At 39.2% G+C, this 26,708-nt stretch overlaps 1 protein-coding gene across 3 annotated transcripts in view; it reads right to left on the reverse strand.

Annotated features, from left to right (window-relative positions):
• Positions 1-26,708, reverse strand: part of TMTC2 (transmembrane O-mannosyltransferase targeting cadherins 2) — a 658,994-nt gene that overhangs the window by 251,469 nt on the left and 380,817 nt on the right. The window contains exon 13 of one of the 3 annotated variants that reach the window (XM_073788371.1): positions 11,327-14,069. The exons of 1 other annotated variant lie outside the window; for it this stretch is intronic. In XM_073788371.1, coding sequence (XP_073644472.1) covers positions 13,890-14,069 — 180 coding nt within the window. In that variant the 3' untranslated portion in view covers positions 11,327-13,889. Of the gene's footprint in view, positions 1-11,326; positions 14,070-26,708 lie in introns of those variants that run through there. One more of the 3 variants, XM_073788372.1, reaches the window with a different exon arrangement.

Below are 26,708 nucleotides of genomic sequence, written 5' to 3' on the forward strand. Positions count from 1 at the left end.
AGTGATGAAGTAAACTAACTTTAATCAACTTACAAATTCGATATCAGGTATTTATGAATTCAAAAGTTACCGCTTGTTATTAACCGAAAAAACCCCAATGAATATGCCAAATTCATGAGCAAAATTCTTGCATATGGACTTTTTTGTTGGTGTTCATTTATTATCTCCAGTTAAAGTTAAAAGGTGAAACAGAATATGCCTGTCCTTAAACATCCGTCTCATTTTTTTGGTTCCCTCATCATCACACTCTTTGTAGGTTTGAGACTGGGTCTCCATCCATCAAAATTAAATTCGTTAGTAGAAGGCATTTAAAACTATTTGTATAACTATAGCTGAATAGATAAGGTTGCAAGATAAGGGATATGAAAAATAACTCTGTTCTGAGGCAATATGGTACATTAGGAGGGGTCTTTTTCTGGCATGATGAATGGCAACAGTCCATTAGTCAAACACCAACAAAGAGTTAAGTTTTATAAGCCAGGCATTATTTGAATTAGTTAATAACATTAAAGCAAACTGAGAGAAAAAGTTTCCATAATATTGTCAATTATTTCCTCAATTCGTTTGCAAACTTCATTGTTACTAAAATTAAAAAAATTTTTAAATGGTATGATGGGGCTTCCCTGTTGGTGCAGTGGTTGAGAGTCTGCCTGCCGATGCAGGGGACACGGGTTCGTGCCCCGGTCCGGGAAGATCCCACATGCCACGGAGTGGCTGGACCCGTGAGCCATGGCCGCTGAGCCTGCGCGTCCGGAGCCTGTGCTCCACAACGGGAGAGGCCACAACAGTGAGAGGCCCACGTACCACAAAAAAAAAAAAAAAAAAAGGTATGATGTTAGCCATCAGGGAAATGCAAATAAATACCACAATGAGATACCACTTCCCACCCAGTAGGACTGTTATAATGAAAAAAAAAGAACATATCAAGCATCGATGAGGACATGGAGACGCAGACTCTCATTCATTGCTGATGGGAATGTAAAGTGGGGCAGCCACTGTGGAAGACAGTTTGGCAGTTGCTCAAAAAACTAAATGTAGAATGGTCCTATGACCCTACAGTTTTACTCCTGTGTATCTATCCAAAAGAACTGAAAACACGTGTTCACATGAAAGCTTGTACATAGATGTTCGTAGCAGCACTAATCATAATATCCAAAATGTGGAAACAACTCAGTTTTTTAAAATGGTGTGATAGAACCTAGTCCTAAAGAAATTTTCAAATATTTAAAAAATTCTAGGTAAATCATCATCTTTGAACATTTCGAGTACACTTTTTAAAAAATTTTATTTATTTATTTATTTGTTATACAGCAGGTTCCTATTATCTACTTTTTTTTTTTTTTTTTGTGGTACGCGGGCCTCTCACCGTTGTGGCCTCTCCCGTTGCGGAGCACAGGCTCCGGACGCGCAGGCTCAGCGGCCATGGCTCACAGGCCCAGCCGCTCCGCGGCATGTGGGATCTTCCCGGGCTGGGGCACGAACCCGTGTCCCCTGCATCGGCAGGCGGACTCTCAACCACTGCGCCACCAGGGAAGCCCTAGTTATCTATTTTATGCATATTAGTGTATATATGTCAATCCCAGTCTCCCAATTCATTACACCACCACCACCCCCTTCTCTCATTTCGAGTACACTTTTATAAGATTATGTAGTGGAGAAAAAAATATTAACAGCAGATGTCAGAGTCACCTGGTAAGGGAGGAACTGACTTTGATTAGAGCAGGAGTTTTGAACTCAAGTGCCTCTAGAGACTGAGCAGAAGCGGGGTGCAGGGGTGGGGGTGGGGACCGTGACACACCTGCGAGTAAAGTCCTATCCAAATGGAACAGCAGCTGCCCACAGAGATATGGTCCCAGTTGCCAGATATTTTGTATTTCAAGGAAAACCAGAAACCCAAGTTTGTTTTTATTTTTTTTAAAACTCTAGATTCCTAAATATTTGTTCACACTTTAACAAACATGTGTGGAGGCTAAATTCAGTCTACAGGCTGCCAGTTTTCAAACTCTGTTTTACGAAAAACACCTGGATAATCAGCTTTCCTTATAGGAGGACAGGTCTGGAGGCCTTTGCATAAGCAGGTAACGGGAGTTTTGCGATTAGGATGAGCACAGGAGAGAGGACCCCCTGAGAGGGGACTGAAACCCACGGAGAGAGGTAACCAGTGAGAAATCCCACTTGCCGGGAGAGGCTAGAGAAATACAGAAACAAGGATGTTCATATTCAATTTTAAGTTGTTTGATTAAAACCACTGTGCCACCAACACCTTTAAAGCTGGCCACATACACAAATGCAAATGGTTTTAGGGGAAATCAGGAAAGAGTCTGCTCTGAACGGCAGAGCAGTAAGAAGAAAAAGCCAAGAGAGAAGAGTGGAAGCCCAGGCTCAGAGTCTCAGGATGTGACAGGCAGGTATTCACAAGAACTAGGGAACTGCACCAAACATTCCATAGAAGATGGGGAGGCCAAACATCAGCTGAGCTCAGCTGACACCTGAATTGCAGGAGAAAGCTGCAATTGGTACACTTTATTTATTATTTTTTAACATCTTTATTGGGGTATAATTGCTTTACAATGGTGTGTTAGTTTCTGCTTTATAACAAAGTGAATCAGTTATACGTATACATATGTTCCGGTACACTTTAATTAGAAGCAATTCATGCCAACCCCTCACTACAGACAAGTAAAGAAAGAGAACAAAGTGACTGGAAAAAAGCTAAATTATTTTTGTGACCCATGTATTCTTGTTGCACAATTGAATGATCCTCTCCTCCTCTTTCTACTCTCTCACAATGTAGGGATGTAGGTGGAATTGGTCTCTAGTTTTCAGTGGAAGTCTTTCAGATGGAAACACTCCTCAATCACATCTGATCCTCAGAGACTAAGGGAATAATGGTGTATTGATTGTGTCCATACCCATTAATGCCTGCCCAGGATTTAGACTAAAGTCATAAAATTAGGAGAAAGACCTGCTTTTGTACTGAACGTGATCTTGAATGAGTCGTATGGCCATTCTAAGCTTCTGAATCCTCATCTGGAGTTTGGATTTGAGGGTAATTACGATTCTCTTGTCTACTTTGTCAAATTGTTTTCAAGAGCTAAGTATAAAAATAATATGAAGCCTTTTGAAAACTGCAAAACGCTCTGCATGCAAAAAAGATGATTACAACAGGAACACAATCTTGAGAGTGAAAAAATGAAATAATTAACTCTCTTCATTCAGATTTATATCTATGGGAAGGACCCCACTGCCCTGCAATTCCAAGGAGCAAGTTGAATGCCATGTATGGCATATAACATCACCCGGGGAGCTAAAGCCAATGGAGAAAGGTGATATAATTGGGGTGCTCCAGTGGTCACCTCATTTTCAGCAGTGCTTAGAATTACTGAGTGTGTTGCTTCCTGTACTAGAGAATTCATATTGCTGAATCATTTGGTTAATGTCTCCAAGATGAAATACGTTTAAAACTAAGATATGTAAAGGTCATTTTGGCAATTTCTCTTATCCTGAAAATGGAGAGCAACAAGTCTACATTTGCCATGTCTTCTCATGATCTGAGTGGTATTTCTTTTCCAGAATGAGGACAGGAAAGTGCCCTAGATAGAGGAGTGATTCAGCTTGGTTGCTGACAGGTACAGAGGAGAGTGTGAAGAGATACGCCAAGGTGTTTACAACAGTAGCTTAAGAAGTGCCTGCCCTCATCTCCTTTGGACTCTTGCTTGTCTGGATTTAAATTGCTCACTGAAGGACAAAAGCTTTGATCTCACTTTATTTCCTCCGCTAATCAAAACATTTCAAAGTATGTCTCAATCCTCATGACTTCCTCTCCTGGAGGATCAAATGAACAGACACTTATGTTTGAACTCAAGTTTAGTTGTAGACTTTCCAGCCACACAGTGAGTGAGTTAGAGTGAGACTGTGTGTGTGTGTGTGTGTGTGTACATGGACGTGTGTGCAAGCATGTGTGTGTGTGTGTGTGTGTGTATAACAGAGAGAAGGTGGACAAGGTTGGTGAAAGGGAATCACACAGATTAGTCAATGATCATAAAGACTTGTAGCAAATGTATTTACTGTTGCTATACTGCAACAGGGAAATGGCATATTATTCATATTCTACAATTATCTCTGGCCTATAAAAAGCTTTCATCTAGCTAGTGCACTCCAAATAGAAGAGCCTCAAGTAAAATAAAGGATAAAACACTAGTCAGGGGCTTCCCTGGTGGTGCAGTGGTTAAGAATCCTCCTGCCAATGCAGGGCACACGGGTTCGAGCCGTGGTCTGGGAAGATCCCACATGCCGCGGAGCAACTAAGCCCGTGCGCCACAACTACTGAGCCTGTGAGCCACAACTACGGAGCCCGAGTGCCACAACTACTGAAGCCCACACGCCTAGAGCCTGTGCTCTGCAACAAGCCACACAATGAGAAGCCCGTGCACCGCAATGAAGAGTAGCCCCCGCTTGCCACAACTAGAGAAAAGCCCGCATGCAGCAAGAAAGACCCAATGCAGCCAAAAATAAAAATAAATAAAATAAATAAATTTTAAAAAAATGCTAGCCAATTTCATCATGAAGGATCACATCCAATTTGGTTATGTCTACTGAAATCTTGCACATTGTGCCTGTTGAAATCGCTAATGAACTTTGGATCACTGATCCATCATGGCCAGGTCAGAAGAAATAACCAAGCAGTGTCATCAGATGACAGGAATGGATCTTTGGAAATGGTTTAATCGACCCTAATGCTTCTCTGTACCACTTTTACTTAGACCAGCTGTGTTTTGTTAGGCATGGTTCATAAATTTATCCTAAAATGAAGAGTTCATTTCTTAAATCAGGGACCCACACTGAGTTTAGTGATTAGGAGTTTCAGGTAGTAATATCTTCCACGTATGCAAACCATAAATAATCCATGAGCAAACCTTTGCTGGTGAGCTTTGTGTCTACCCTCTCCTCCAAAGAAGAGATGTTTCACAAACTCTAGATGGTTGGCATTGAGCCATGTAGGATGTAACCTGTAGCTAGGACTCGACACTTTACCTGCTACGTTTGATCCCTGTGAATGTGTAAGCTAAGCTATGTCATTTGACTGCTATAAACTACAGCTTCTTCATTTCAAAGTGCAGAGGTCAAACCTAATATTCTCTCCTGCTAGTGGGCAGGAGAGAATATTAGAATTTTTTTAAAAATTTGTTTTATTTGTTTATTTATTTTTGGCTGCATTGGGTCTTTGTTGCTGCGTGAGGGCTTTCTCTAGTTGCGGCGAGCGGGGGCTACTCTTCATTGCAGTGGGTGGGCTTCTCATTACGGTGGCTTCTCTTGTTGTGGAGCATGGGCTCTAGGTGTGCGGGCTTCAGTAGTTGTGGCATGAGGGCTCAGTAGTTGTGGCTCACGAGTTCTAGAGCACAGGCTCAGTAGTTGTGGCACGTGGGCTTAGTTGCTCTGCGGCACGTGGGTTCATATTGCTGTCATGATTTCCATGAATATCACTTTGTGGCCACTTGAGAAATAGTAGCAGACTAACTTATCTTTAGTGTCATTCACAGAGCAAAATTTTGGAATGAATACAAGCCCAAGCAAAAATTAGTTCTATAAACAGAAGTGACAAAAAATTAACTGATTGACCCACCTCCTAGAGTAATGGAAATAAAAACAAAAATAAACAAATGGGACCTAATGAAACTTGAAAGCTTTTGCACAGCAAAGGAAACCATAAACAAGACCAAAAGACAACCCTCAGAATGGGAGAAAATATTTGCAAATGAAGCAACCGACAAAGGATTAATCTCCAAAATTTACAAGCAGCTCATGCAGCTCAATAACAAAAAAACAAACCACCCAATTCAAAAATGGGCAGAAGACCTAAATAGACATTTCTCCAAAGAAGATATACAGACTGCCAACAAACACATGAAAGAATGCTCAACATCATTAATCATTAGAGAAATGCAAATCAAAACTACAATGAGATATCATCTCACACCAGTCAGAATGGCCATCATCAAAAAATCTAGAAACAATAAATGCTGGAGAGGGTGTGGAGAAAAGGGAACACTCTTGCACTGCTGGTGGGAATGTGAATTGGTTCAGCCACTATGGAGAACAGTATGGAGGTTCCTTAAAAAACTACAAATAGAACTACCATATGACCCAGCAATCCCACTACTGGGCATATACCCTGAGAAAACCAAAATTCAAAAAGAGTCATGTACCAAAATGTTCATTGCAGCTCTATTCACAATAGCCCGGAGATGGAAACAACCTAAGTGCCCATCATCAGATGAATGGATAAAGAAGATGTGGCACATATATACAATGGAATATTACTCAGCCATAAAAGAAACGAAATTGAGCTATTTGTAATGAGGTGGATAGACCTAGAGTCTGTCATACAGAGTGAAGTAAGTCAGAAAGAAAAAGACAAATACCGTATGCTAACACATATATATGGAATTTAAGAAAAAAAAATGTCATGAAGAACCTAGGGGTAAGACAGGAATAAAGACGTAGACCTACTGGAGAACGGACTTGAGGTTATGGGGAGGGGGAAGGGTGAGCTGTGACAGGGCGAGAGAGAGTCATGGACATATACACACTAACAAACGTAGTAAGGTAGATAGCTAGTGGGAAGCAGCCGCATGGCACAGGGATATTGGCTCGGTGTTTTGTGACCGCCTGGAGGGGTGGGATAGGGAGGGTGGGAGGGAGGGAGACGCAAGAGGGAAGACATATGGGAACATATGTATATGTATAACTGATTCACTTTGTTATAAAGCAGAAACTAACACACCATTGTAAAGCAATTATACCTCAATAAAGATGTTAAAAAATAAAAAATAAAAAAAAAAAAGATATCTGCACCTCTATGTTTATGGCAGCATTATTTACAATAGCCAATATATGGAAGCAACCTAAATGTCCATCAATGGATGAATGAATAAAGATTTGGTGTGTGTGTGTGTGTATATATATATATATATATATATATATATATATATAATGCAATATTACTCAGCCATAGAAAAGAATAAATTTGTGACAACATAGATGGACGTAGAGGGTATTATGTTAAGTGAAAGTAGTCAGACAGAGAAAGACATATACCATGTGATCTCACTCATATGTGGAATTTAAGAAACAAAACAAATATATATATTTTAAACTTATACATGAAAATTATCTACTCCTGAAAATAAATAAATAAATGCTAAAAAAAAATTAACTGATAAAGTTCCTTGACTCACAATATAGAGAGATATGCTTTGCCAGTATAATCACATTTTATTAATATCATCAGTAGGGAATTGGGAGAATGGACCCAATGGGATATAATAAAACCTAATATTGATGTACCCTTCTATATCATTTAATGCAAAATTATTCAATTGAAATTTAATAGAATACTATGTAGTAACAGCTAAACACTTGGTGGTATAGGACAGATTTCTAAAAAGATACTTTAAAATATCATAATTCCAGTGAAATTTCCCAAATAGCCATCATCACAAAGTATAGGCAAAGCAACATTTACAGAATGATAGTCTATTGCAAAGGAAACATAAAATATCCAGACATTAAGCATAACAACATTTTAAAAATAACACAAAAAGAACTAAAAATGAAAACATATTGAGATTATTAATTGGCTTCATGTAATTTAATAAACTGATGTCTGCAGAATTAAAAAGCTAATTATCGCCAGAGTCAATATGGCCATTACTTGCTAAACGAGATTAGAAAAGGGCCTACATTAAAATCAAAGGTAGGGACTTCCCTGGTGGCACAGTGGTTAAGAATCCACCTGCCAATGCAGGGGACAGGGGTTCGATCCCTAGTCTGGGAAGATCCCACATGCCGTGGAGCAACTAAGCCCGTGCGCCACAATTACTGAGCCTGTGCTCTAGAGCCCGCGAGCCACAACTACTGAAGGCTGTGCGCCACAACTACTGAAGCCTGTGTGCCTAGAGCCCGTGCTCTGCAACAAGAGAAGCCACCGCAATGAGAAGCCCGTGCACCACAACAAAGAGCAGCCCCCGCTCTTTGCAACTAGAGAAAGCCCGTGCGCAGCAACGAAGACCCAACGCAGTCAAAAATAAATAAATTAATTAATTAATTTTAAAAAATCAAAGGTAATCACTTGTTTCTATTCCTCACACACAAACTCACCCCTCTCCTCCCTCACCAATTCTGATTCTCTGGTAACAATGATCTTTTACACAATACTAGAGGAGTGTCCAGCTGAAAAAAAAAAGGCATTTTAATTCTTTTATGACATTTTAGTATTTTTGGAAAGAAATTACTTGCTTGATTTCTCTCTCAATATGTTTTTTAAACTTTCATTATAGTCTCTAGCTGCTCAATGATGTTGTCAAGAGAAAGTTCTCAGAGGAGTTATTTTGAGTCTTCTGGGATGGAAAAGAAAGATACATGATAGAAAATTATTAGAAAAAGTGCTTCTAGGAGTCTTGAGCTATTACTGAAATATAGAACTCTATTCTCTCCATCTGACTTGAGAATGGCTGGTAGCTTTGTCTTGAATGAGGGATATTCCTGTCAAATCCAAAGGAGGTAGGAGAGAAATTAAATATATTTCAAATCAGAATAGATGGACAGTTCTAGTCTAAACTTCAAACTGGTTGAACATTTTTCCAACCTCTCCTGTGGTTGTTCTATCCATTCTCTTCTTTGTTAAATGTTTTCCCCCGTATAATACAGTGGCTCAATCTTGGCAGGTTATGAAGCAACCAAAAAGGACACAGTCTCGAACTGTTCCAATCAACTTCTCCTCTTCTACAACAAAAACTTAATTATTTCTAATGGCAATTAACTGTCCATTTCCCAAGTGCCCATCCTTTCTCTCTCTACCTTGGCTTTCTCAAAAATGTAGAGCTTGAAGGTCAAAAAGAGACACATTGTGGCTAATGTATAATCAATAATAATCATTAATTTGTAGTAGTTATAATAAGGGTTGCTGATATCATCAGATTTTCTGTGTACAGAAAAGATGACATAGTTTTGTTTTATTGGTGAGCTATAGAAAAGTGTTACTATCCCAAGCAGGGCCAAATTCCCTACTTCAAACACTGTTCTGGTAAAAATGGCCATATTTAGAAGACCCCGATTCTCTAGTTCTGATCCTGGAGGAAAGCACAGCTCTATTCTGCTGAGAGACATGGGTACAGCACATTCAGGAGTCAGTTATAAGGAAAGCTTGAGTTGTTGTTGAGTAGAACATAAAATACGGTAGACAAGGTAAAAACTGACAGAGAATTCGATTATCTTGTTAAAATTTTTATATAATAACAAAATTATATATTGCCTAATTCCTTGATTATAGGATAAAATTTAGATATAAGGATTTTATTTTATGCCAAACACCCTGTGGATGTGTGAGGTTATGTTCCAGCTTCACAGATAAGGAAACCAGGGCTCAGAGGTATGAAATAACCTGTCCATGTCCCAAAGCTAGCAAGCAGCAAGACCGTCCCCATGCTGCCTTATGCTCACATGTCCTGTGTCATGAGAGCACTCAGGCAGTGAACCTGAGTCCGGAGGTGGTTTCTCCGCCCCCTTTGGTATTTCTCTAGCCATTCCATCTCCCACAAATCACCTTCTCTACCTCTCTTACTACAGATTGATCATGAAGATGAAAGAAGGTTGCTATGGTCCGGATATCTACATTCCACCAAAACTCATATGTGGAATACCTAACGCCCATAGGTGATGGTATTAGGAGGTGATTAGGTCATGAGGGCAGAGCCCTCATGAATGGAACTAATGCCCTTATAAGAGAGGCTCCAGAGAACTCTCACCCCTTCCATCACGTGAGGGGGCACAGGAAGTCTGCTACCCGGAAGGGGGCCCTCACTCGACTCTGCTGGCACCCTAATCTTAGACTTCCAGCCTTCAGAACTGTAAGAAACAAATTTCTGTTATTTATAAACTACCCAGCTTGTGGTGTTTTGTTATAGCTGTCCAAACAAACAGACTAAGACAGGTAAGGCATGAAAAACATCTGAACAATTTAGACTGTGAGAGCCAAACAAGACTTCCGTGAACATGTAACTAAAGCCATTTACTTTCCACCTGAGGAGTATAAGGCCCCCAAGGTAAGTGATTTAACCAAGTTCCCAAAACTACTTAGTGGCAGTTATACACTGTTAATATCTGACAGAAATGTCAGATATTAAGTCATCTTAGTATACGAAATATTGCATAATTGATTCTATTCTAAAATCAGGGTAGAGTTTTAACTTGGATTGAGGCACTACGCTCTGAAACCAGTGAAGGCAGGGGCCATGTCTTTCTTTTCTCACATTGTTTTTCTAGCCTGGCACTCTGTTGAGTAGAAGAACATAAAATAGACCATAAATGAAAAAAAAAAAAATAGACCATAAATGAAAATTACATCTACTATTTGCTCATGATCAACATGATATTTTTGAAAATCACTTTCTAAAAAGTTGAGATTTGGGGATCCAATGACTTCATTTGATGTTTTCACAAATGAAAGTGATGACAGTTTTCACATAGTATACATTTACAGTACAAAGAAAGGAAATGCATCTAAGCCTTGGTTATTCTCTTACCAGGGAAAAACTGGGTTTCTGTGGATAATTTAAGAACTGTAATCATTCCAATTCATCTCTACGTACCTTTGGAATATGATTTTTCACTTAATTTAAATATTATTTCCAATACTACAGAATTTGCTTCCTACTATTTAACACTCAACTCAGTTTAATGAAGGGGTATTGCTAGAAAACTTGGCTTAATCATTGGAACTGCCACAAGCTGAAATGGCAACGCAACCAGGGTAACTCTGTTATATTTAGTTTCGTAGTAGAGAAAGGCGCGTACCAGGATTTTGACCTTCTTCCAGTGTGATTTTGGGTGGTCTTCCTGCAGAATGCAATCAGAGAAGACTTTGAATTGGCTTTCATTCCCTCTGCCACTTCACCACATATTGACCTCTTGATGTTGTTATTCCATAGAGATTTGAGATGTATTTTGCCCCCTGGGGTACTGCTGGAATTTGAAGCGTCTCGTTCACTTGAAATTTCTGTGAAGTTTTTCCTCGTAAGTTTTCCAAAACATTCCCCCAACTTCTTACAACTGCTCTCTGATGTTATTGTGTTAGTTCATTGTCTGCTTCCGAAGAGTGGAGTGAAGAGCTTTTGTTTAGCCAGTAAATCGTGGATCAAATGAGAAAGTTCCAAATATGTGAGACAACTTGATGAGGTCATTAAGAAAAACCTAAAGGAATCTACAAAGTTAATATCTAAAATGGTGTTTGGGAAAAGTTTCTGGAGATTTCCAGCTTTCTCATCGGCCTGTTAAAATCCAAGACAGTATAAGTGTTGTTGCTGTAGACGATTTTAAAAAGGCTTATAAACGTATTTGTTATCAATGCTTTATTGTTGAAAACAAAATCGAAATTCTCTGGCACATAAAACAATTATTTCTACAAAAGGAAAGCCTACAAATCTTGATAATTTATACAAACAACAGTTTCTCAAAAAATAAAATTTTAATTTAGTAAACTTGTGCTCTATATTTTTAGCACTGTCTGCAATAATCCACCATAAATCCCTGAGCGGAGACATTTTTTGACCATGTTCTGTAGACCCCCTCAACACTCCCCCCAAGTTGGTCAGTTACTAAGCCCAGCCCTGTAGTGAAAGGTGTCAGGGACATTTAGTTGTTAATGATCCATGCATTTTATGACACAGGCCCAATTATTAACGCTACTTGGGAACTGGGTCAACATGAAGTGCCTCTGCTGTGCCATCAGCGAACCTACCAAGAACCAAGTGTGTGAAAAGAAGAACAATAACAATAAAAAGACACAAAATGGTAAGACTAGGAAGTCATCATAGGTCAATAACTATTTAAATAAATAAAAATGTTAGACACTGAATTCACCTCTATATCCTTATATTAAATTCCTTTTTGCCTTTATTTTTTTTGCAATTGCCAATGCACTAGAAGATGAAAAATATACTTCAACCCACGCTTTTGGTTTGACCACGTGTTTGTTGTTGTTAAACATTAAATATCATTCTGAAAACACAGTGATTTAATTATAATTTAACTTTTGGCCCTTCAATGAAATGTTTACCAAATAATATACATATTAGGAGGGCCTTCTTTTAATGCCATCAACAAATCTCTCTCACTATGTTGCCCTTCTCACCAAAACACTAATGCCATAGGAACACTACTTTAATTCTTTACCCCACCTTACTCAGATATGCAGCAAAACATATAAAATATGAAGAAAACATAATATGATCTATTTGCATGTCCAGCTTCCCTTAAATGGGGACGCTGACCATATATACACTGAATGTGAAAGGACAAGAAAAAAAGCTAATTTTAAGTTGCAAAGAACTGGTTTAATGAATCAAGTTTTGTTATTTTGCTATGGTAGAATAATAAATAAATAAATATGTTGGGTATTGTATAGCTACTTTCTCTAGGAAGAAGTTGAGAGTGGATCGTTGTTTTTACAAAGTTAATTTTTAGTAGCAAAGTTTGACTGCAAGTCAAAAAATGTTCAGTAAATGTTTCTCTCTACTTCCCTTATAGTCTTTTACTCGTGAAATTATCACTGAAGTGGTTACTAATAGGTAATGAAATAAAATGCCAAATTTGCTAGTGAAAAAGAGTTTTCAACTGTGAAAAGCACTTGGCAGGAGACCTAGAAACACGTGGGCTAATGCTATAGTCTACCTGCAGCTTAAAATAAGTCATTTTTTATGTCTTTTGGGAAGAACAAAGTATGATTAAAAATAATTCCTCAAAAACTTATCAGCACTGCTGTTTAGGTACCTATTAGAAAGTGATTAGCATTTCATACCAACTCTTTCCAGAATATAAAAGCGTTGGCAGCCATCATTATACACCCTCGCACAGACTTGATTTTTAACCCAGCAACATCTGGAAGGCACAAAGCATCTTCCCTTTTGTCTAATAGCTGCTGGTTAGTTATTGGAACTAGACCATTTGTTAAGCTTCCTTTTGATTTACTGCCTTAGCATGAGCGTTAACCAGGAATAGCCATTTTAAAAGGCAATTTCAAAAGCCTAAGAATTAATACAATGAATCCTCCTAGGCAGTTGTGGGAAAACGTCAGTGACGTCAGAGTAAAATATGCCTGCCTGGAACACATAAGGCCTCCCCAGTCCCTCCTACAACACCAGTGAGAAACACGGTTTGCTCTGTTCTGTATACCCTTTTCAGAACATGAAAAGCAAAGGATGCCCACATGATGGTGACATCTAAATAATAAAACGTTGCGTGCACTAGTCAGGAAACAAATGTAGACTCTGACAGATCCTGACACAGTATTAAAAAAAAAAATAAAGTTTTCTAAGTTTTAGACACGGATAAGCAGGCTGTCCCAAAGAGGGAAGACAGCAGCGTCAGGACAACCGGCCAGCTCACCAGGATTCACACGACACTTGAATCACTGCGTGTGAACACTTGACCGTAATAGTTTACCGTGGCTGAACAGAAATTCTGACTTCCTCTCACAGTGTTTAAGGAACAGTATAATTTCCAAGTTAGCTTTCAAAATTGAACAAAATTTGAAACATAGGCTTCCCTCCCCCCTTTAAGAATGCCAAAAGATCCTGTTTTAAGTGCTCTGGTTTACGGTTCTACGGGTAACAATTATATCCTGCAGGAGGTTTCCAATGTTCCTCTTTTTGGTGTTAATGGCTGTGCCCACAGCAAAGTGGATACTCCCAGAAGTGGCAGTGACCTCAGTGACCTCTGCCCCCCTGTCTTGAAGTCCAAACTAACTCTTGTCATAGCACTGCTGGGAAGTTCTGTTCGTTAATGAGGCCGGCTTTCAAATATGGGGGAGGATGAGGTACGGCCCTCCCGTGTCAAGTCTTGGAGGTCTTCAAGCCTTGCTTTTCCATGATGTTCCAGAGTTTGCGGAGATTGGACTGCGTGATGATGTCATCTGGTTTGAGCTGCAGCGCCCGCAGGTAGTTGGCCTCGGCCTTCTGGAGTCGTCCATTGAGGTGCAGGATGGCTCCCAAGTTCATCAGAGCAGCCGGATACTGGAACCAGAGAGAGGAAGGAAAACGATTAAGAGGCCATGGCAAGCTTTCCTTCATGGAAGACAAAAATCTTCATCCATTTATGCAAATGACTCCCTTATGTCTGGAGGCATTTTATGGAAGCAGTGTAGCAATTTATACAAGTAGATAAAACAGGAAGGGAAAAAAAGGTTTTCAAACAGCTGCTGTGTACTTTGTGCCTTAAAGAGGGCAGGCAGTTAGGGAAATAGCTTTTTCTTTAATGAGAAAGTATAGGTTACCTATGGAGACCTAGTAACCTAGTCACCCTGTACTTTCTTGAGAAAAAAGTTGAACGGGATACAATTTTAGATGGAAAGAATTGAACTTTTTTTCAACTCAATGCCAAGAAATAAAAAATTAAGTGGGAAAAGTTGACAAATCTATGTCTACCCATTCTTTGCTTTCTCTCCTTAGCAATCAATATTCTAGGCCATTTCTGCAAACATATATAAATAAGTAAAATATACTGTAAAATTTTACTGATGTTTTCAGGGTGAAAACCCTGAAAAAAATTCAAATGCAACCACTAAAATGCTTTCCAAATTTAACTCATGTAGTTTCACGAGATAAAGTTCTAATTTTTAAGTCAAACAGCTTTTAAACTTCTAATGGTCGATGTTTACAATCAATATAGCAATATAGTATGTAGCACTAGTTTAATACAAGGGTTTCCATACCCAAATTCTCAAACATTAGTTAACGACAACAAGGCCTTCCCAAAGGAAAAAACACTTTGCTTGTTATCTACGAATAAGGGCTGTTCTGTTCTTGTCTTGTCCCTGGAACTTTCTGGCTAACAAAGGGCAGCTGATACCTTGGCAGTTACATAAATGCATACTTCAAACATCAGATAAAACTAAAATTGTTTATGCTAAGATTATATTTTCATTTTACAAATGGTGTCAACTATTAATTGTCTTGGCAACTAGGATACAGCCTAAAATGATTCACAATTATTTTTATGGTTTAGTGTTTTCACAATGCAAGCATTTTTTTCAGCTGAATTCATATGACTCCACTCTTTATTGTAAATACAATTATTTCTGAATCAGAAACAATGCTGGGGGGAGGGTTGAATAGCTCAGAGTATATCAGCTGGGAAAAGATGATCAGATTTGGATTTGAAGAGTACTGGATTTGAGTTCTTTTTTTTTTTCCCCCGGTACGTAGGCCTCTCACTGTTGTGGCCTCTCCTGTTGCGGAGCACAGGCTCCAAACGTGCAGGCTCAGCGGCCATGGCTCATGGGCCCAGCCGCTCCGCGGCATGTGGGATCTTCCCGGACCGGGGCACGAACCCGTGTCCCCTGCATCGGCAGGCGGACTCTCAACCACTGCGCCACCAGGGAAGCCCTGGATCTGAGTTCTTGCTCAACCACCGGCTGTGACCTTGGTGAGGTCCCCTAACATATCTGTGTCCCAATTCTTTCATTTATGAAATACTGAATAAACATCAACTTTTTTGTATGTTGTTAGAAAGATAAAATGAGAAAATAAATGTAGCACAGTATTGATACATGCACATAATAAACACTCTATAAATGTCAACAAGTTCACTTTTTCTTGTCTCATTTTGCTTGAGGTCTAGCACATGCATGTTTATGATTTTTATGTTGTTATACATACTTTATAATTTTTATTTCAATGGCTGCAAAACGTGTCTCTTTGGATGTATACCAAAGTTGTCTTAAGTCTTCAACTGCTGGGTATAGATTTCTACATTCAGATGAAACATTTTGGTTTAGATATGTCTATTTTAATAGAGTAAAAAAAAAGTTTTTTTTTTCCGACTCTTCTGTATCCTTTTTTCTTTTCCAAAAACAATGTTGCAAATATAAGCTATTCCTGACCTTCGAAAACCTTTTGGTTAGGATGACTCCATACTTATCAAGAAAAATACAGATGGTCAACTTCTAATTTTAAACACCAATCCAAATAAACATAGCTCTAAATTACATGAGCAGTGAATAGCTCCACATTGGAAACTTGAAATAACACCACCTACTCTGTCTTCCTAAAAGAACTTTGTTATCATACCACCCATTGTTATACTGAGTTTCTTGATGCTGGGACACATTTCTGAATTACCTCCACTCCCAGAGCTTAGCATGACTGTCAATAAACAGCTACTAAATTGAAGGCGAAGTGTGTTCACAGCCTGACTTACTGGAGATGCTAAGTAGATAAAATGTTCAGACTTCCTGCTATCCTGAGTGGGAAGAGAGGAAATGGGGAGGGAGAACCACGGCTGGAGACCATTCCCTACTAACCAGAAATAGAAAAGGCCCAGTGATGGGGCTGAGAGAAACCAGATGGCTCTGTGGGGTAGTGGTTATTTCTTGAACCACTTTATTATCAGAGTCTGTACCTAACTATAATTGCAACTCAAGGGGATTATTAAAAACACTCAAGAGGTTACAGAATCACAGGTTCCAATGCCAGTTCTGCCCCAGTGACATGTGCACCTAGGAAGCACTGAGACCACAGTTTCTTCTGGAAACGGGATGAGAACAGTACTTGCTTCACAGGGTTGTTAATGAGATTACATGAGGATACAAAATTATTGTCTTTCCCCTCTCCTTTTCTGTCTCCTCATCATCTCAAACACACAAAGTAGGATCTTCTTGTCAATATGCCTGAATGACCACTGAGTCCAAATGCTGAGGATGTGTGAACTGGCTCTGCCTAAACTAGGTGTGTAGCCTTTCTTAGGTTAAACCTGGAAAAGATAACTGTGAAAACAGGTGGTGAAGTACATACCAAGCCACATAAATAGGCTTTACTATTGTTACTAAATTGCAGCCTGGGGTCCATCTCTCCTTAGACTACTTTGAAGTCACCTTTCTGCTATCAAGTGATGAAAAAAAGTTAATATTATTCGAAGAAAACACAATTAGGAAGTTATATCTGTTATCAAAATGAGTTCGGAATGCTAATTATAATGGTGTTTGGAATGATTCTATTTTTGCATTATCCACATTAGTATTACTCATTAAACAAAAATAATAAAAAATTGACATTATGAAGTTAATGCGGGATAACTGATCTCTTGAAAGCCACATATACTCATTAACTGTGTCCCCTAAAGTGTCAAAATCCAAATAAACTAAAAATGTGCATATTTAAGAACATCATTCAATATTTTTAAGCAGCTATAGATTTCTACATTCAGATGAAACATTTTGGTTTAGATATGTCTATTTTAATAGAGTAAAAAAAAAGTTTTTTTTAAAAATTTTAAAAGCCTATGGACATACATTATGTAATGCTTAAAGCATCACTATAGCTTCTTATTTGAATAAATAGAAACTGATGAAATTTACATACTGGTGTGCTCAAATGTGACATAAGAGTATCACTGCCTTAGGTAACGGCTTTGATAGTATCAACCATTATTTTGATAAAAAATTTCATGTGTTTGTTAAACATTTATGAATAAAACTAGATATAAAAGACTTTCTTCTTATAGGGTTATTTTCTCTCTTCAAAGACAAGGGCTTCTTTATCTTTGAAGCCTGTCATGTCTCTCCTCCACAGCAATGACCAGGGTAGCTTAGTGGATGCCCATTGGACTGAATGCCTTCAGGTCTTCTAGCCTTGCTACAAAAATTGCAAGGAGTAGCATTGGCATCACCTGGGAGCTTGACAGAAATGCAGAATTTCAGTTGCCACCTACTGACTCAGAATCTGAATTTCAACAAGGTCTCCCAATGCTTTGTATGCTTATTAAAATTGGAGAAGCATGGTTCTAGAGGTTATTTCCAGATTCTAGATTATGTCCTTTTAGGGGTTTTGAGATGAAGTTTCCTATGAGAAGATGAAGTTCCTACAGAGCAAAAGTGTATCAGATCACATGTCTATCCTTCCATAAAGTAGAATTCTTCTCTTGGCCATGTAATTATTTAAGGTAATAAATGTTCAAATGAAACTTTATTAACAGAAGCCATAAATGACTAAATATTGTTAGACAGAAGGAGAGGGAATGAAAAGCTTTTTCATAACCAAAGAAGAGCATGTAAGGGTTTCTAAACAGATTTAAAGACTGCCTCACTATGTAACTGAAATGCAAGAAGTCCAGGTGACTGACCGGCTGTCTGATTACATAGTAGTGTCATTGCTCTCTGCCAGCTATGACTCATGGACTGGGGAACAGAAACCCAACCACATCTGCTGATGTCTTCCCTCACACACATCCTCTTTTATTAAAGACAGCCGATGAAATTTTCAGCATGTTAACAAAGGCAGGCAAGCAGCTTGCAACCCAGTAACATGGGGCTTGTGGCTCCTCACAGACTAGAAAGGAAAACCAGACCTTTCTCATTTCCTTGAAGAGGACAGATGCTTTACATCAAAGGGGCTGACTAGCAGCCATAATCAGGCAACGAATGATGGCTTTTCCAAGTCTCTAGGGAATTATGCCTTTATTGTTACTTTACTGTGCTCGTTGGCTTACTTCTCTAACATTGGAGGAAATAAGCAAAATTAAAATGAATATATATGTAGATGTATATTGGGATGGGGTAGAGCAAAGGTAAGATTATGAAGGTCTTACTCTAATCTAATGCCCTTGAGGCTCCCAAGGAAACCAGCTGATCACACAGCACTGGAACACAAAATCATCTTCCTAGCCTTTGCCTATACATAGTCTTGGAAAGATATCTATGGAGGAGGAATAGTGAGACCATAAGGGGATTTAAGATTGGGAATCCATGTTTCTACTGGGAAAAGGACTAAAATATAGAACTTTGAACAGAGGACATGGGTGAGGCCTAGGAAAAGGAAAAGAAGGACTTGGTTGAAATGTTCTGAAGTTGTAAACCCACACAGTAACTGGCCTCTCTGTATCCCATTAGTCCCTGAGACCACTTCCCTTTTCTGAAAATAAATCAACAGGCAAGAGAAGCTCTGAAAAAGATGAAGACAGAGATAACAGACCAATAGTTCTAGTTTTATAAATATATCAATTTTCACTCAAAGTGTTGCTGAAATTATCCATATAGTTGTACATTTACTGTTGTAAGAACTAAATAACTTTTAAGAAAGAACGTCTAGAGTTAGCCTTACCCAGCTGTTATTCAGTTAATACACTACACATCTGGGGGATGTTTTCAAGATAACCACCTTTAACTTCCCTTCTGAATTTGCAAACTTAAATGAGTTTGCACAGTCTGAAGTTTTTAATGGATTCTCACTCTTTTTCAAATAGTTACCCAATAACTTAATGAAGGCTGCCTACTGCCATTCAACTGGATTCAGTTGAAATTGCTTACCCAATTTAATTTACCGGAGCAGTAACTGTACATGATGCTTAAGAATGAATGGTATAAACTTTAAAGAAACATATTCATGAAAAAGAGTATTTCTGCATACATTTAAGGGATCTCTTTATATTTATTGTGCCTTGTATATGGCAAACATTTAATAAATAATTACTAAATTAAAGTTTTTAAGATTATCTATCAGGTTTATGGGAAAAAAGTGTGACATGGACTGAGACAAAATTAGATACCCTATTCCCCTCGGTTCCAATATCACTCCTTCTCCTTGGTCCCACTGGCATGCGCAGTGGGCTGATACCAACCTAGAAACCTCAATACATTACCCTTGATTCCTGGGGAATGAATACCTTCCCCCACACGCACACATAAATATTCATCCAGTTGTTTAGTCTTGGCAACTTCACCCTCAAATCTCCCTTAAATCTGTCTTTCAATTATAATTATGCTCCTTTCTCCCAACTTGGTTTAAGCCGTGATCAACTTCTGAGATTGTTTAAATAAAATTATTTTGACAGAAAAGAATAATAAATGAATGGGTAGCTGAAAAGACGGATGGGTGACAGGTTAAATGAATGAACACACAAGTAAAGCCATAGGCAGGGTTTTTTCTTTATTGTAAGTATTTTAGTCATACAAGAATTTCAGAGAATACAATAAAAACTGTGTACCTGCCTAACAAATGAAACTTTATAAAGACAATTGAAGCCCCCAAATATCTTTCAGTGAAATAACCCCCCTTCCTTCCAAGAAAGCCACTATCCTGAAGCTGGTATTTATCATTCCCATGTATGTTTCACACTTTTATTTTTTGTGTACCCATAGCAAATGTATGATCTTATACATTTATAAGTTTTAATTTTACACATATGTCATTATCCATCATGGGATGCCATCCTGACAAGCACTCACTCGGAACTTGAAATTTCTGCTCATCTTTTTGTTTTTCAGATTTATCCTTGTTGATATATGTAAGGTTTTGTTGTTTCACATAAATTCTGTTGAATGACTACCCATTTTCTGAAGGATAGGCTTACAGACTATTTAAAAGAGGCTGCCACTATAAATCAAAAAGCTACACGCCCTCCTTTGTTCATAACAGCACTATTCGTAATAGCCAAGACATGGAAACCACCTAAATGTCCATTGACAGATGAATGGATAAAAAAGATGTGGAACGTATAAACAATGGAATGCTACTCAGCCATAAAAAAGAATGAAATAATGCCATTTGCAGCAACATGGATGCAACTAGAGATTATTATACTAGGTGAAGTAAGCCAGAAAGAGAAAGACAAATACCATATGATATCACTTATATGTGGAGTCTAAAATATGACACAGATGAACTTACCTACAAAACAGAAGCAAACTCACAGACATAAAGAACAGACTTGTGGTTGCTAAGGGGAAGGAGGGTGGGGGAGGAATGAATTGGGAGGTTGGAGTTAGCAGATGCAAACTATTAGATATAGAATGGATAAGCAACAAGGTCCTACCGTCCAGCACAGGTAACTATATTCAATATTCTGTGATAAACCATAAAGGAAAAAGAATGTGTGTGTGTGTGTGTGTGTGTGTGTATATATATATATATATATATGTATAACTGAATCACTTTGCTGTATAGCAGAAATTAATACAACATTGTAAGTCAACTATACTTCAATTAAAAAAAAACCTCTCATCTTAAAAAAAAGGAGGCTGCCATCAATATTCTTGTGAATATCTCCACATGTACTTATGGGAGAGTTTCTAAGACTGGAGTTGTTAGACATGGGGGATCTTCAACTTTGCCAGATATCACCAAATTGCTCTTCTGTGTGGTTGTAGCAAAATGCATTAGCATCAACATGTAACAGGGGTCTCTCTGTTTCCTATCCTTAATACCACTTAGTATTGTCTGGCTTTTTAAGTTTTGCAAATTGAGAGTTGGAAAACTGTATCTTATTCTGTGCTTAAGTTTTTTTTCCTGATTACTAGAGAGGTTAATAATATTTTCAGAAGCTTACTAGCTTTTTACATTTCCTCTTCAGTGATCCACCTGTTTTTTTTTTTTAATTTATTTATTTTTGTCTGTGTTGGGTCTTTGTTGCTGCACGTGGGCTTTCTCTAGTTGCGACGAGTGGGGGCTACTCTTCATTGCGGCGTGCTGGCTTCTCGCTGCGGTGGCTTCTGTTGTTGTGGAGCACAGGCTCTAGGCGTGCAGGCTTCAGTAGTTGTGGCTTGCGGGCTCAGTAGTTGTGGCTCGCAGGCTCTAGAGCACAGGCTCAGTAGTTGTGGTGCACGAGCTCTGTTGCTCCGCGGCATGTGGGATCTTCCCGGACCAGGGCTCGAACCCATATCCCCTGCACTGGCAGGCAGATTTTTAATCACTGCGCCACCAGGGAAGCCCGATCCACCTGTTCTTTAACATTTGGACAGAATATGTTCTGTAAGGATTGTCAACTACATGGTGATATTTGAAAGGTAATTACTCAGGGCTCCCATCACCTCAGAACAGCTGGTAAATAAGACTGTCTGGCCTGGTGTTTTCCGGGTCAGAGTCACTTTCTCAAGGCTAACAACTAGATAACCACTGTTTCTAAGGTGAAAAATCTGTTATACATAGGGGCTTCCCTAGTGGCTCAGTGGTTGGGAGTCCGCCTGCCGATGCAGGGGACACAGGTTCGTGCCCCGGTCTGGGAAGATCCTACATGCCGCAGAGTGGCTGGGCCCGTGAGCCGTGGCTGCTGGGCCTGTGCGTCCGGAGCCTGTGCTCCGCAACGGGAGAGCCCACAACAGGGAGAGGCCCGCGTACCACAAAAAAAAAAATGTTATACATGAAATGGAAAATCCTTGATATAGGTGCACTTTCAATGCGGTGAGAGGAGGATAACAGAAATCTGGGCAGCGAGAGGGACAGCAGGAGCCACCAAAATGTGTCACAGTGATCATGGGGCCTGGACCACTGTATGTGGGAGAAGGATGGCATTTTGCTCGTGCTCTAGCATGCAGAACAGACTTTCCTTTATGGCCTGCTTCTCTGTCTCTATTCAGCTGCCTTGCTTTCTGGCTTCTTAGTTCCTTTTCCCAGGGGCCACAAGCAAATTTAAGGTGAACAATATGTTTCATATTCTTCCTCTCTTTACTGCCCTCCATTTCTACTGGCACTGCCTGGGTTAGCATCTCATCCCATTCCTAAATGCTATCAGCCTCCTGTTCTCCACACTTTCAATTTCTTCCTTAATCCAATACCTTCAACCTGACCATCTGTCTTTCTTAAGCACAGTGGGGTTTTAGAGGGTCAGCCTGTGCCGACAGAAAAGAATCCACTTTCATCCCAGTACTAGGAAACCCTTTACAACTTGGCACCCAAATAAGCCCTCCATATACATCCTTCATGAGCCACGTGAAACTTCTTTTTCTGCCGTGTGCTATTTTGAGCATCCATTTCTTATCAAACTACTCTTCTGACAAAGCTCTTCTTCCACTCTCTTTTTTACAGACTTCTGTTCATTTCAAAAATGAACTGAACAGGGCTTCCCTGGTGGCGCAGTGGTTGAGAGTCCACCTGCCGATGCAGGGGACACGGGTTCGTGCCCCGGTCCGGGAGGATCCCACATGCCGCGGAGCGGCTGGGCCCATGAGCCATGGCCGCTGGGCCTGCGCGTCCGCAACGGGAGAGGCCACAAAAACGAACTGAACAATCTCTTATTCATAGCTTACTTTCTCTGTTGCCATAGTACTGTCTACATACATTAATTGCAACACTTACCACAATGAATTATATCTACTTGTTGTGTCTGTCTTCTATGCTGGAAGGTAAGATAGTGAATTTACTTTGTTTTCATAGTGCTAGTGCCAGGCTCTGGCATGTGAAAGAAACTCTCAGTGAATGCTTTCTGAAAGGAGGAAACTTCGTATGGTTTAGCAAAAACAGGTGACCTAGGAGAGGTAAATTCTAGTCCAATCTTAGCGTAATTTAACAAACATTTATGAAGCACTTACTATATGTCAAGGTTGCTGCCAGATATGCTATATTAAGTGGTGAAAAGGAACAATATATTTTTTTGCTCTGTATGTGTCTTGAGCTAACTTTAATTGCACACTTGGCATTTATCACTAACTATTAGGAGGTGTACATTCTATTATGTATCATTTATGCTCCTGAAATTTGTGAGGTCAGCAAAACTGATATCCATGCCCTGTTTTAAGAACTATAGGGCATTGTACAGAAGAAGGTTTCACCGCCCTCAAGGAGTTTATAGTCCAGGGCATGAATACAAATTTCTACGCCAAAGAAGAATCAGACATGTCTACAAAGGGCATACGAAGACTGAGCTAAGGGGTAAAGGGAGATTCCTTCCTTATGGGTGTGAAGCTTTTAGACAAGATAAATGATCAGGTTGCTTCAAATCTTTTATTCTTCTGAAATAAGAATGATATAGAAACTTTTGAAATGAATGGGTCATATCAAAATCAGTTTGTTACTTTTTAAAGCAAACTGTGGAGAGCAGAGCCAGCAGTGGAGAGAAGCCTTCACAGAGCAGGGTCTGCATTTCAATTAGTCTGGAGATTCAGATGTTAGTAGTGACAGCCATGATGTTAACCCTTCTGAGACCAAACCAAAATGGAAAAAAAATTGTTAAAAAATGAAATATTAATACAACAAATGAAAGGTCTTTCACAAAATTTTATGACAAAAAAACCCCACAACCAATGCAATGTTCGCAATTCAGAAATGATAGTTCTTTGTAGTCATATGCTGACTACAGTCATATTTTGAATAAAGCATCTCTGCAAAAAGATTTATCAAACTGTACATCCAGCAAGGGAAAACAACACAGGAAGTCTAGCAAAGGCAAGGCAAATTCTGACAGATAACAGAAATGATTCATTCTGATTCTGTTTCAACACAGTATTTGTGTTTTTGAAATAGTTTTGAATAAAACAAAACAGATATAGGTGACAAGCAAGACACGACACTGTATTAAGGCAGTAATTTCAATTTGTCAGTGACATATTTTATCCTGTGTGCTCAATCCTTATCTCCTACCACACATACACACTTGGATGGCCTTCCATCCCAGCGGGTATTACAAGAATGTTCGTTTAACTTTTATGATGGGTGTGATTGCCACAGTGTGGAGTGCTATTCATTTCAGTAGCAATCAAAATGCCAACAGCTGTGGTTTGGGGGATAGCAAACAGTGACTGTAACAAAGTCATTTCAAAGGTGGTGGCAATTTCTAACAGATTTTAAAGTACATCTACTAAATTAAGGATATGACCTCAGAAATTATTCTTCACTGAGGATGATCCTATGATGGTTTTCCTTATGTCCTTAATTTCACAGGAAGTCTCTCACATGATCCAAATGGAAAACCTTGATCCCAGGCCACCTAAGTTTCACTCACAGCTTTTTTCTTTTTTAACTTTTTTTAATTGAATGAAAAATTATTTAAATTGTATAGTGCTTTACAGTTTTCAAAAGTTTCACACACACATGATTTCATACAGTCCCATAATAACCCTCTTCTCCCCCTATCTCTCACTCACAGCTTTTATAAAATGCAATTGGGGGGCTTCCATGGTGGCGCAGTGGTTAAGAATCCGCCTGCCAATGCAGGGGACACGGGTTCGAGCCCTGGCCCGGGAAGATCCCACATGCCTCAGAGCAACTAAGCCCGTGTGCCACAACTACTGAGCCTGCACTCTAGAGCCCGCGAGCCACAACTACTGAAGCCTGTGCGCCTACAGCCTGTGCTCTGCAACAAGAGAAGCCACCACAATGAGAAGCCTGCCCCCCGCAACAAAGAGTAGCCCCCGCTCACCGCTACTAGAGAAAGCCCGCATGCAGCAGCGAAGACCCAATGCAGCCAAAAATTAAATAACTGAATAAATAAATAAATTTAAAAAATGCAATTGGCATACTTTATCTTGATTTGCAACAAGCACGTAGCTCATCATTTGAAGGAAAATGACTAAATAAATTTCTACCTATGTGAGAAAATATACAATGACTTAAAATCCATGAAGATTAGAAAAATGAAAGTAAGAAGAATTTATTGAAGGTTAAAAACAATGAAGGAAAGAAGTTTAGAAAAAGATCTGCACGGTAGGCAAACATTATGTCTCTCAAACACCAAGAGCTGTCTTCTCTTACTAATCTAGAGAGCTGCTACAAAAGCCCATAGCATCTTCTCCTTTTCTTTGAACCAAAGTCCTTGCCTGTTTCTAGTCCAAATATGATTTAAGCAACATAATTCACTCTACACTTTATGCATTTCTTTTTAGCATGAAGGGGAGGGAGGAACACGTGCATGCTTTCTCAATCATAGTCATATTACACAGAAGGATTTCCAGCTGTAAGGCCATCCAAGTGTGTATGTGTGAAGCATGAGTTTGAATATATCTAATACAATGACTGCTCATTCCAAGGAGTTGAAACATGTCACTGGAACAATCATGTTGTTATTAAAATGTATTTTCAGAGACATGTTGGAAGTCGAGATTTAGACTTATAACATTTAAGCACTCAACTGCCATGGAAGATGGAAGCAGAGAGCTAATTCTTTTTTGTTGCCGGGTGGGGGGGCCGGCGGCTGGCCTCTTTTTTTTTTTTTGCTCTGTAAATTGGTCTGATCAAAAAAATACAATACAACAAGAGGTATGGACATACCACATTGACAGAATCAAAGTTATACTGGAATAAAGACTTGACAGATGCCACAACAATCAGATCCAGGAGATTATTTTTAACCTAGGTACATCACTTCTCATAATTAACTTCTATGTTTGCAATACACAGCTTTGATCTGATGGAGGTCAACTGGGAGACAGTAGTTTGCATGTTGTGGAAATGACAGATTTGTTCCTGAATGGGGCTAATTGAAAATATTCGTTTTTTATTATGGAAATAAGCATGTCAGAGACCTTAGAACAGTGGATTAAGATGAAATTTAGGTTAGGCATACACTCTCTAAAGATGGATGACACATTTTTTTTTTCCCTTTCACAAAGCAGATGGGGACCCTGGTGTGAACAAGCAGGATTAATGCAAGGCTGACAGTGTCATTCAGAGCAATCACATTTCAACGTGACATCAGAAGGCAGCAACTGTACATCCACAGACTGAATAGGAAGAAACACATTTCCCTGGGAGAATTCAGGCACCCAGCAAGTGGAAAGTTTTGTGAATGCTCTAAGTTAGGATGACCAGATCAAACGTAATGAGCAGGAGTAAAGCAATCCCTCCAGAAACTATAAATCTTTCCAGGGACTAAAAATAAAATGTAAACATACTGTCTGCTGCATGGCATTCTATTTGCACTTTCCTAGGGCCTAGACTTTGTTGATACAT

The sequence above is a fragment of the Tursiops truncatus genome, chromosome 11 (genome assembly GCF_011762595.2).
Source record: "Tursiops truncatus isolate mTurTru1 chromosome 11, mTurTru1.mat.Y, whole genome shotgun sequence".
Taxonomy (NCBI): Eukaryota; Metazoa; Chordata; class Mammalia; order Artiodactyla; family Delphinidae; genus Tursiops; species Tursiops truncatus.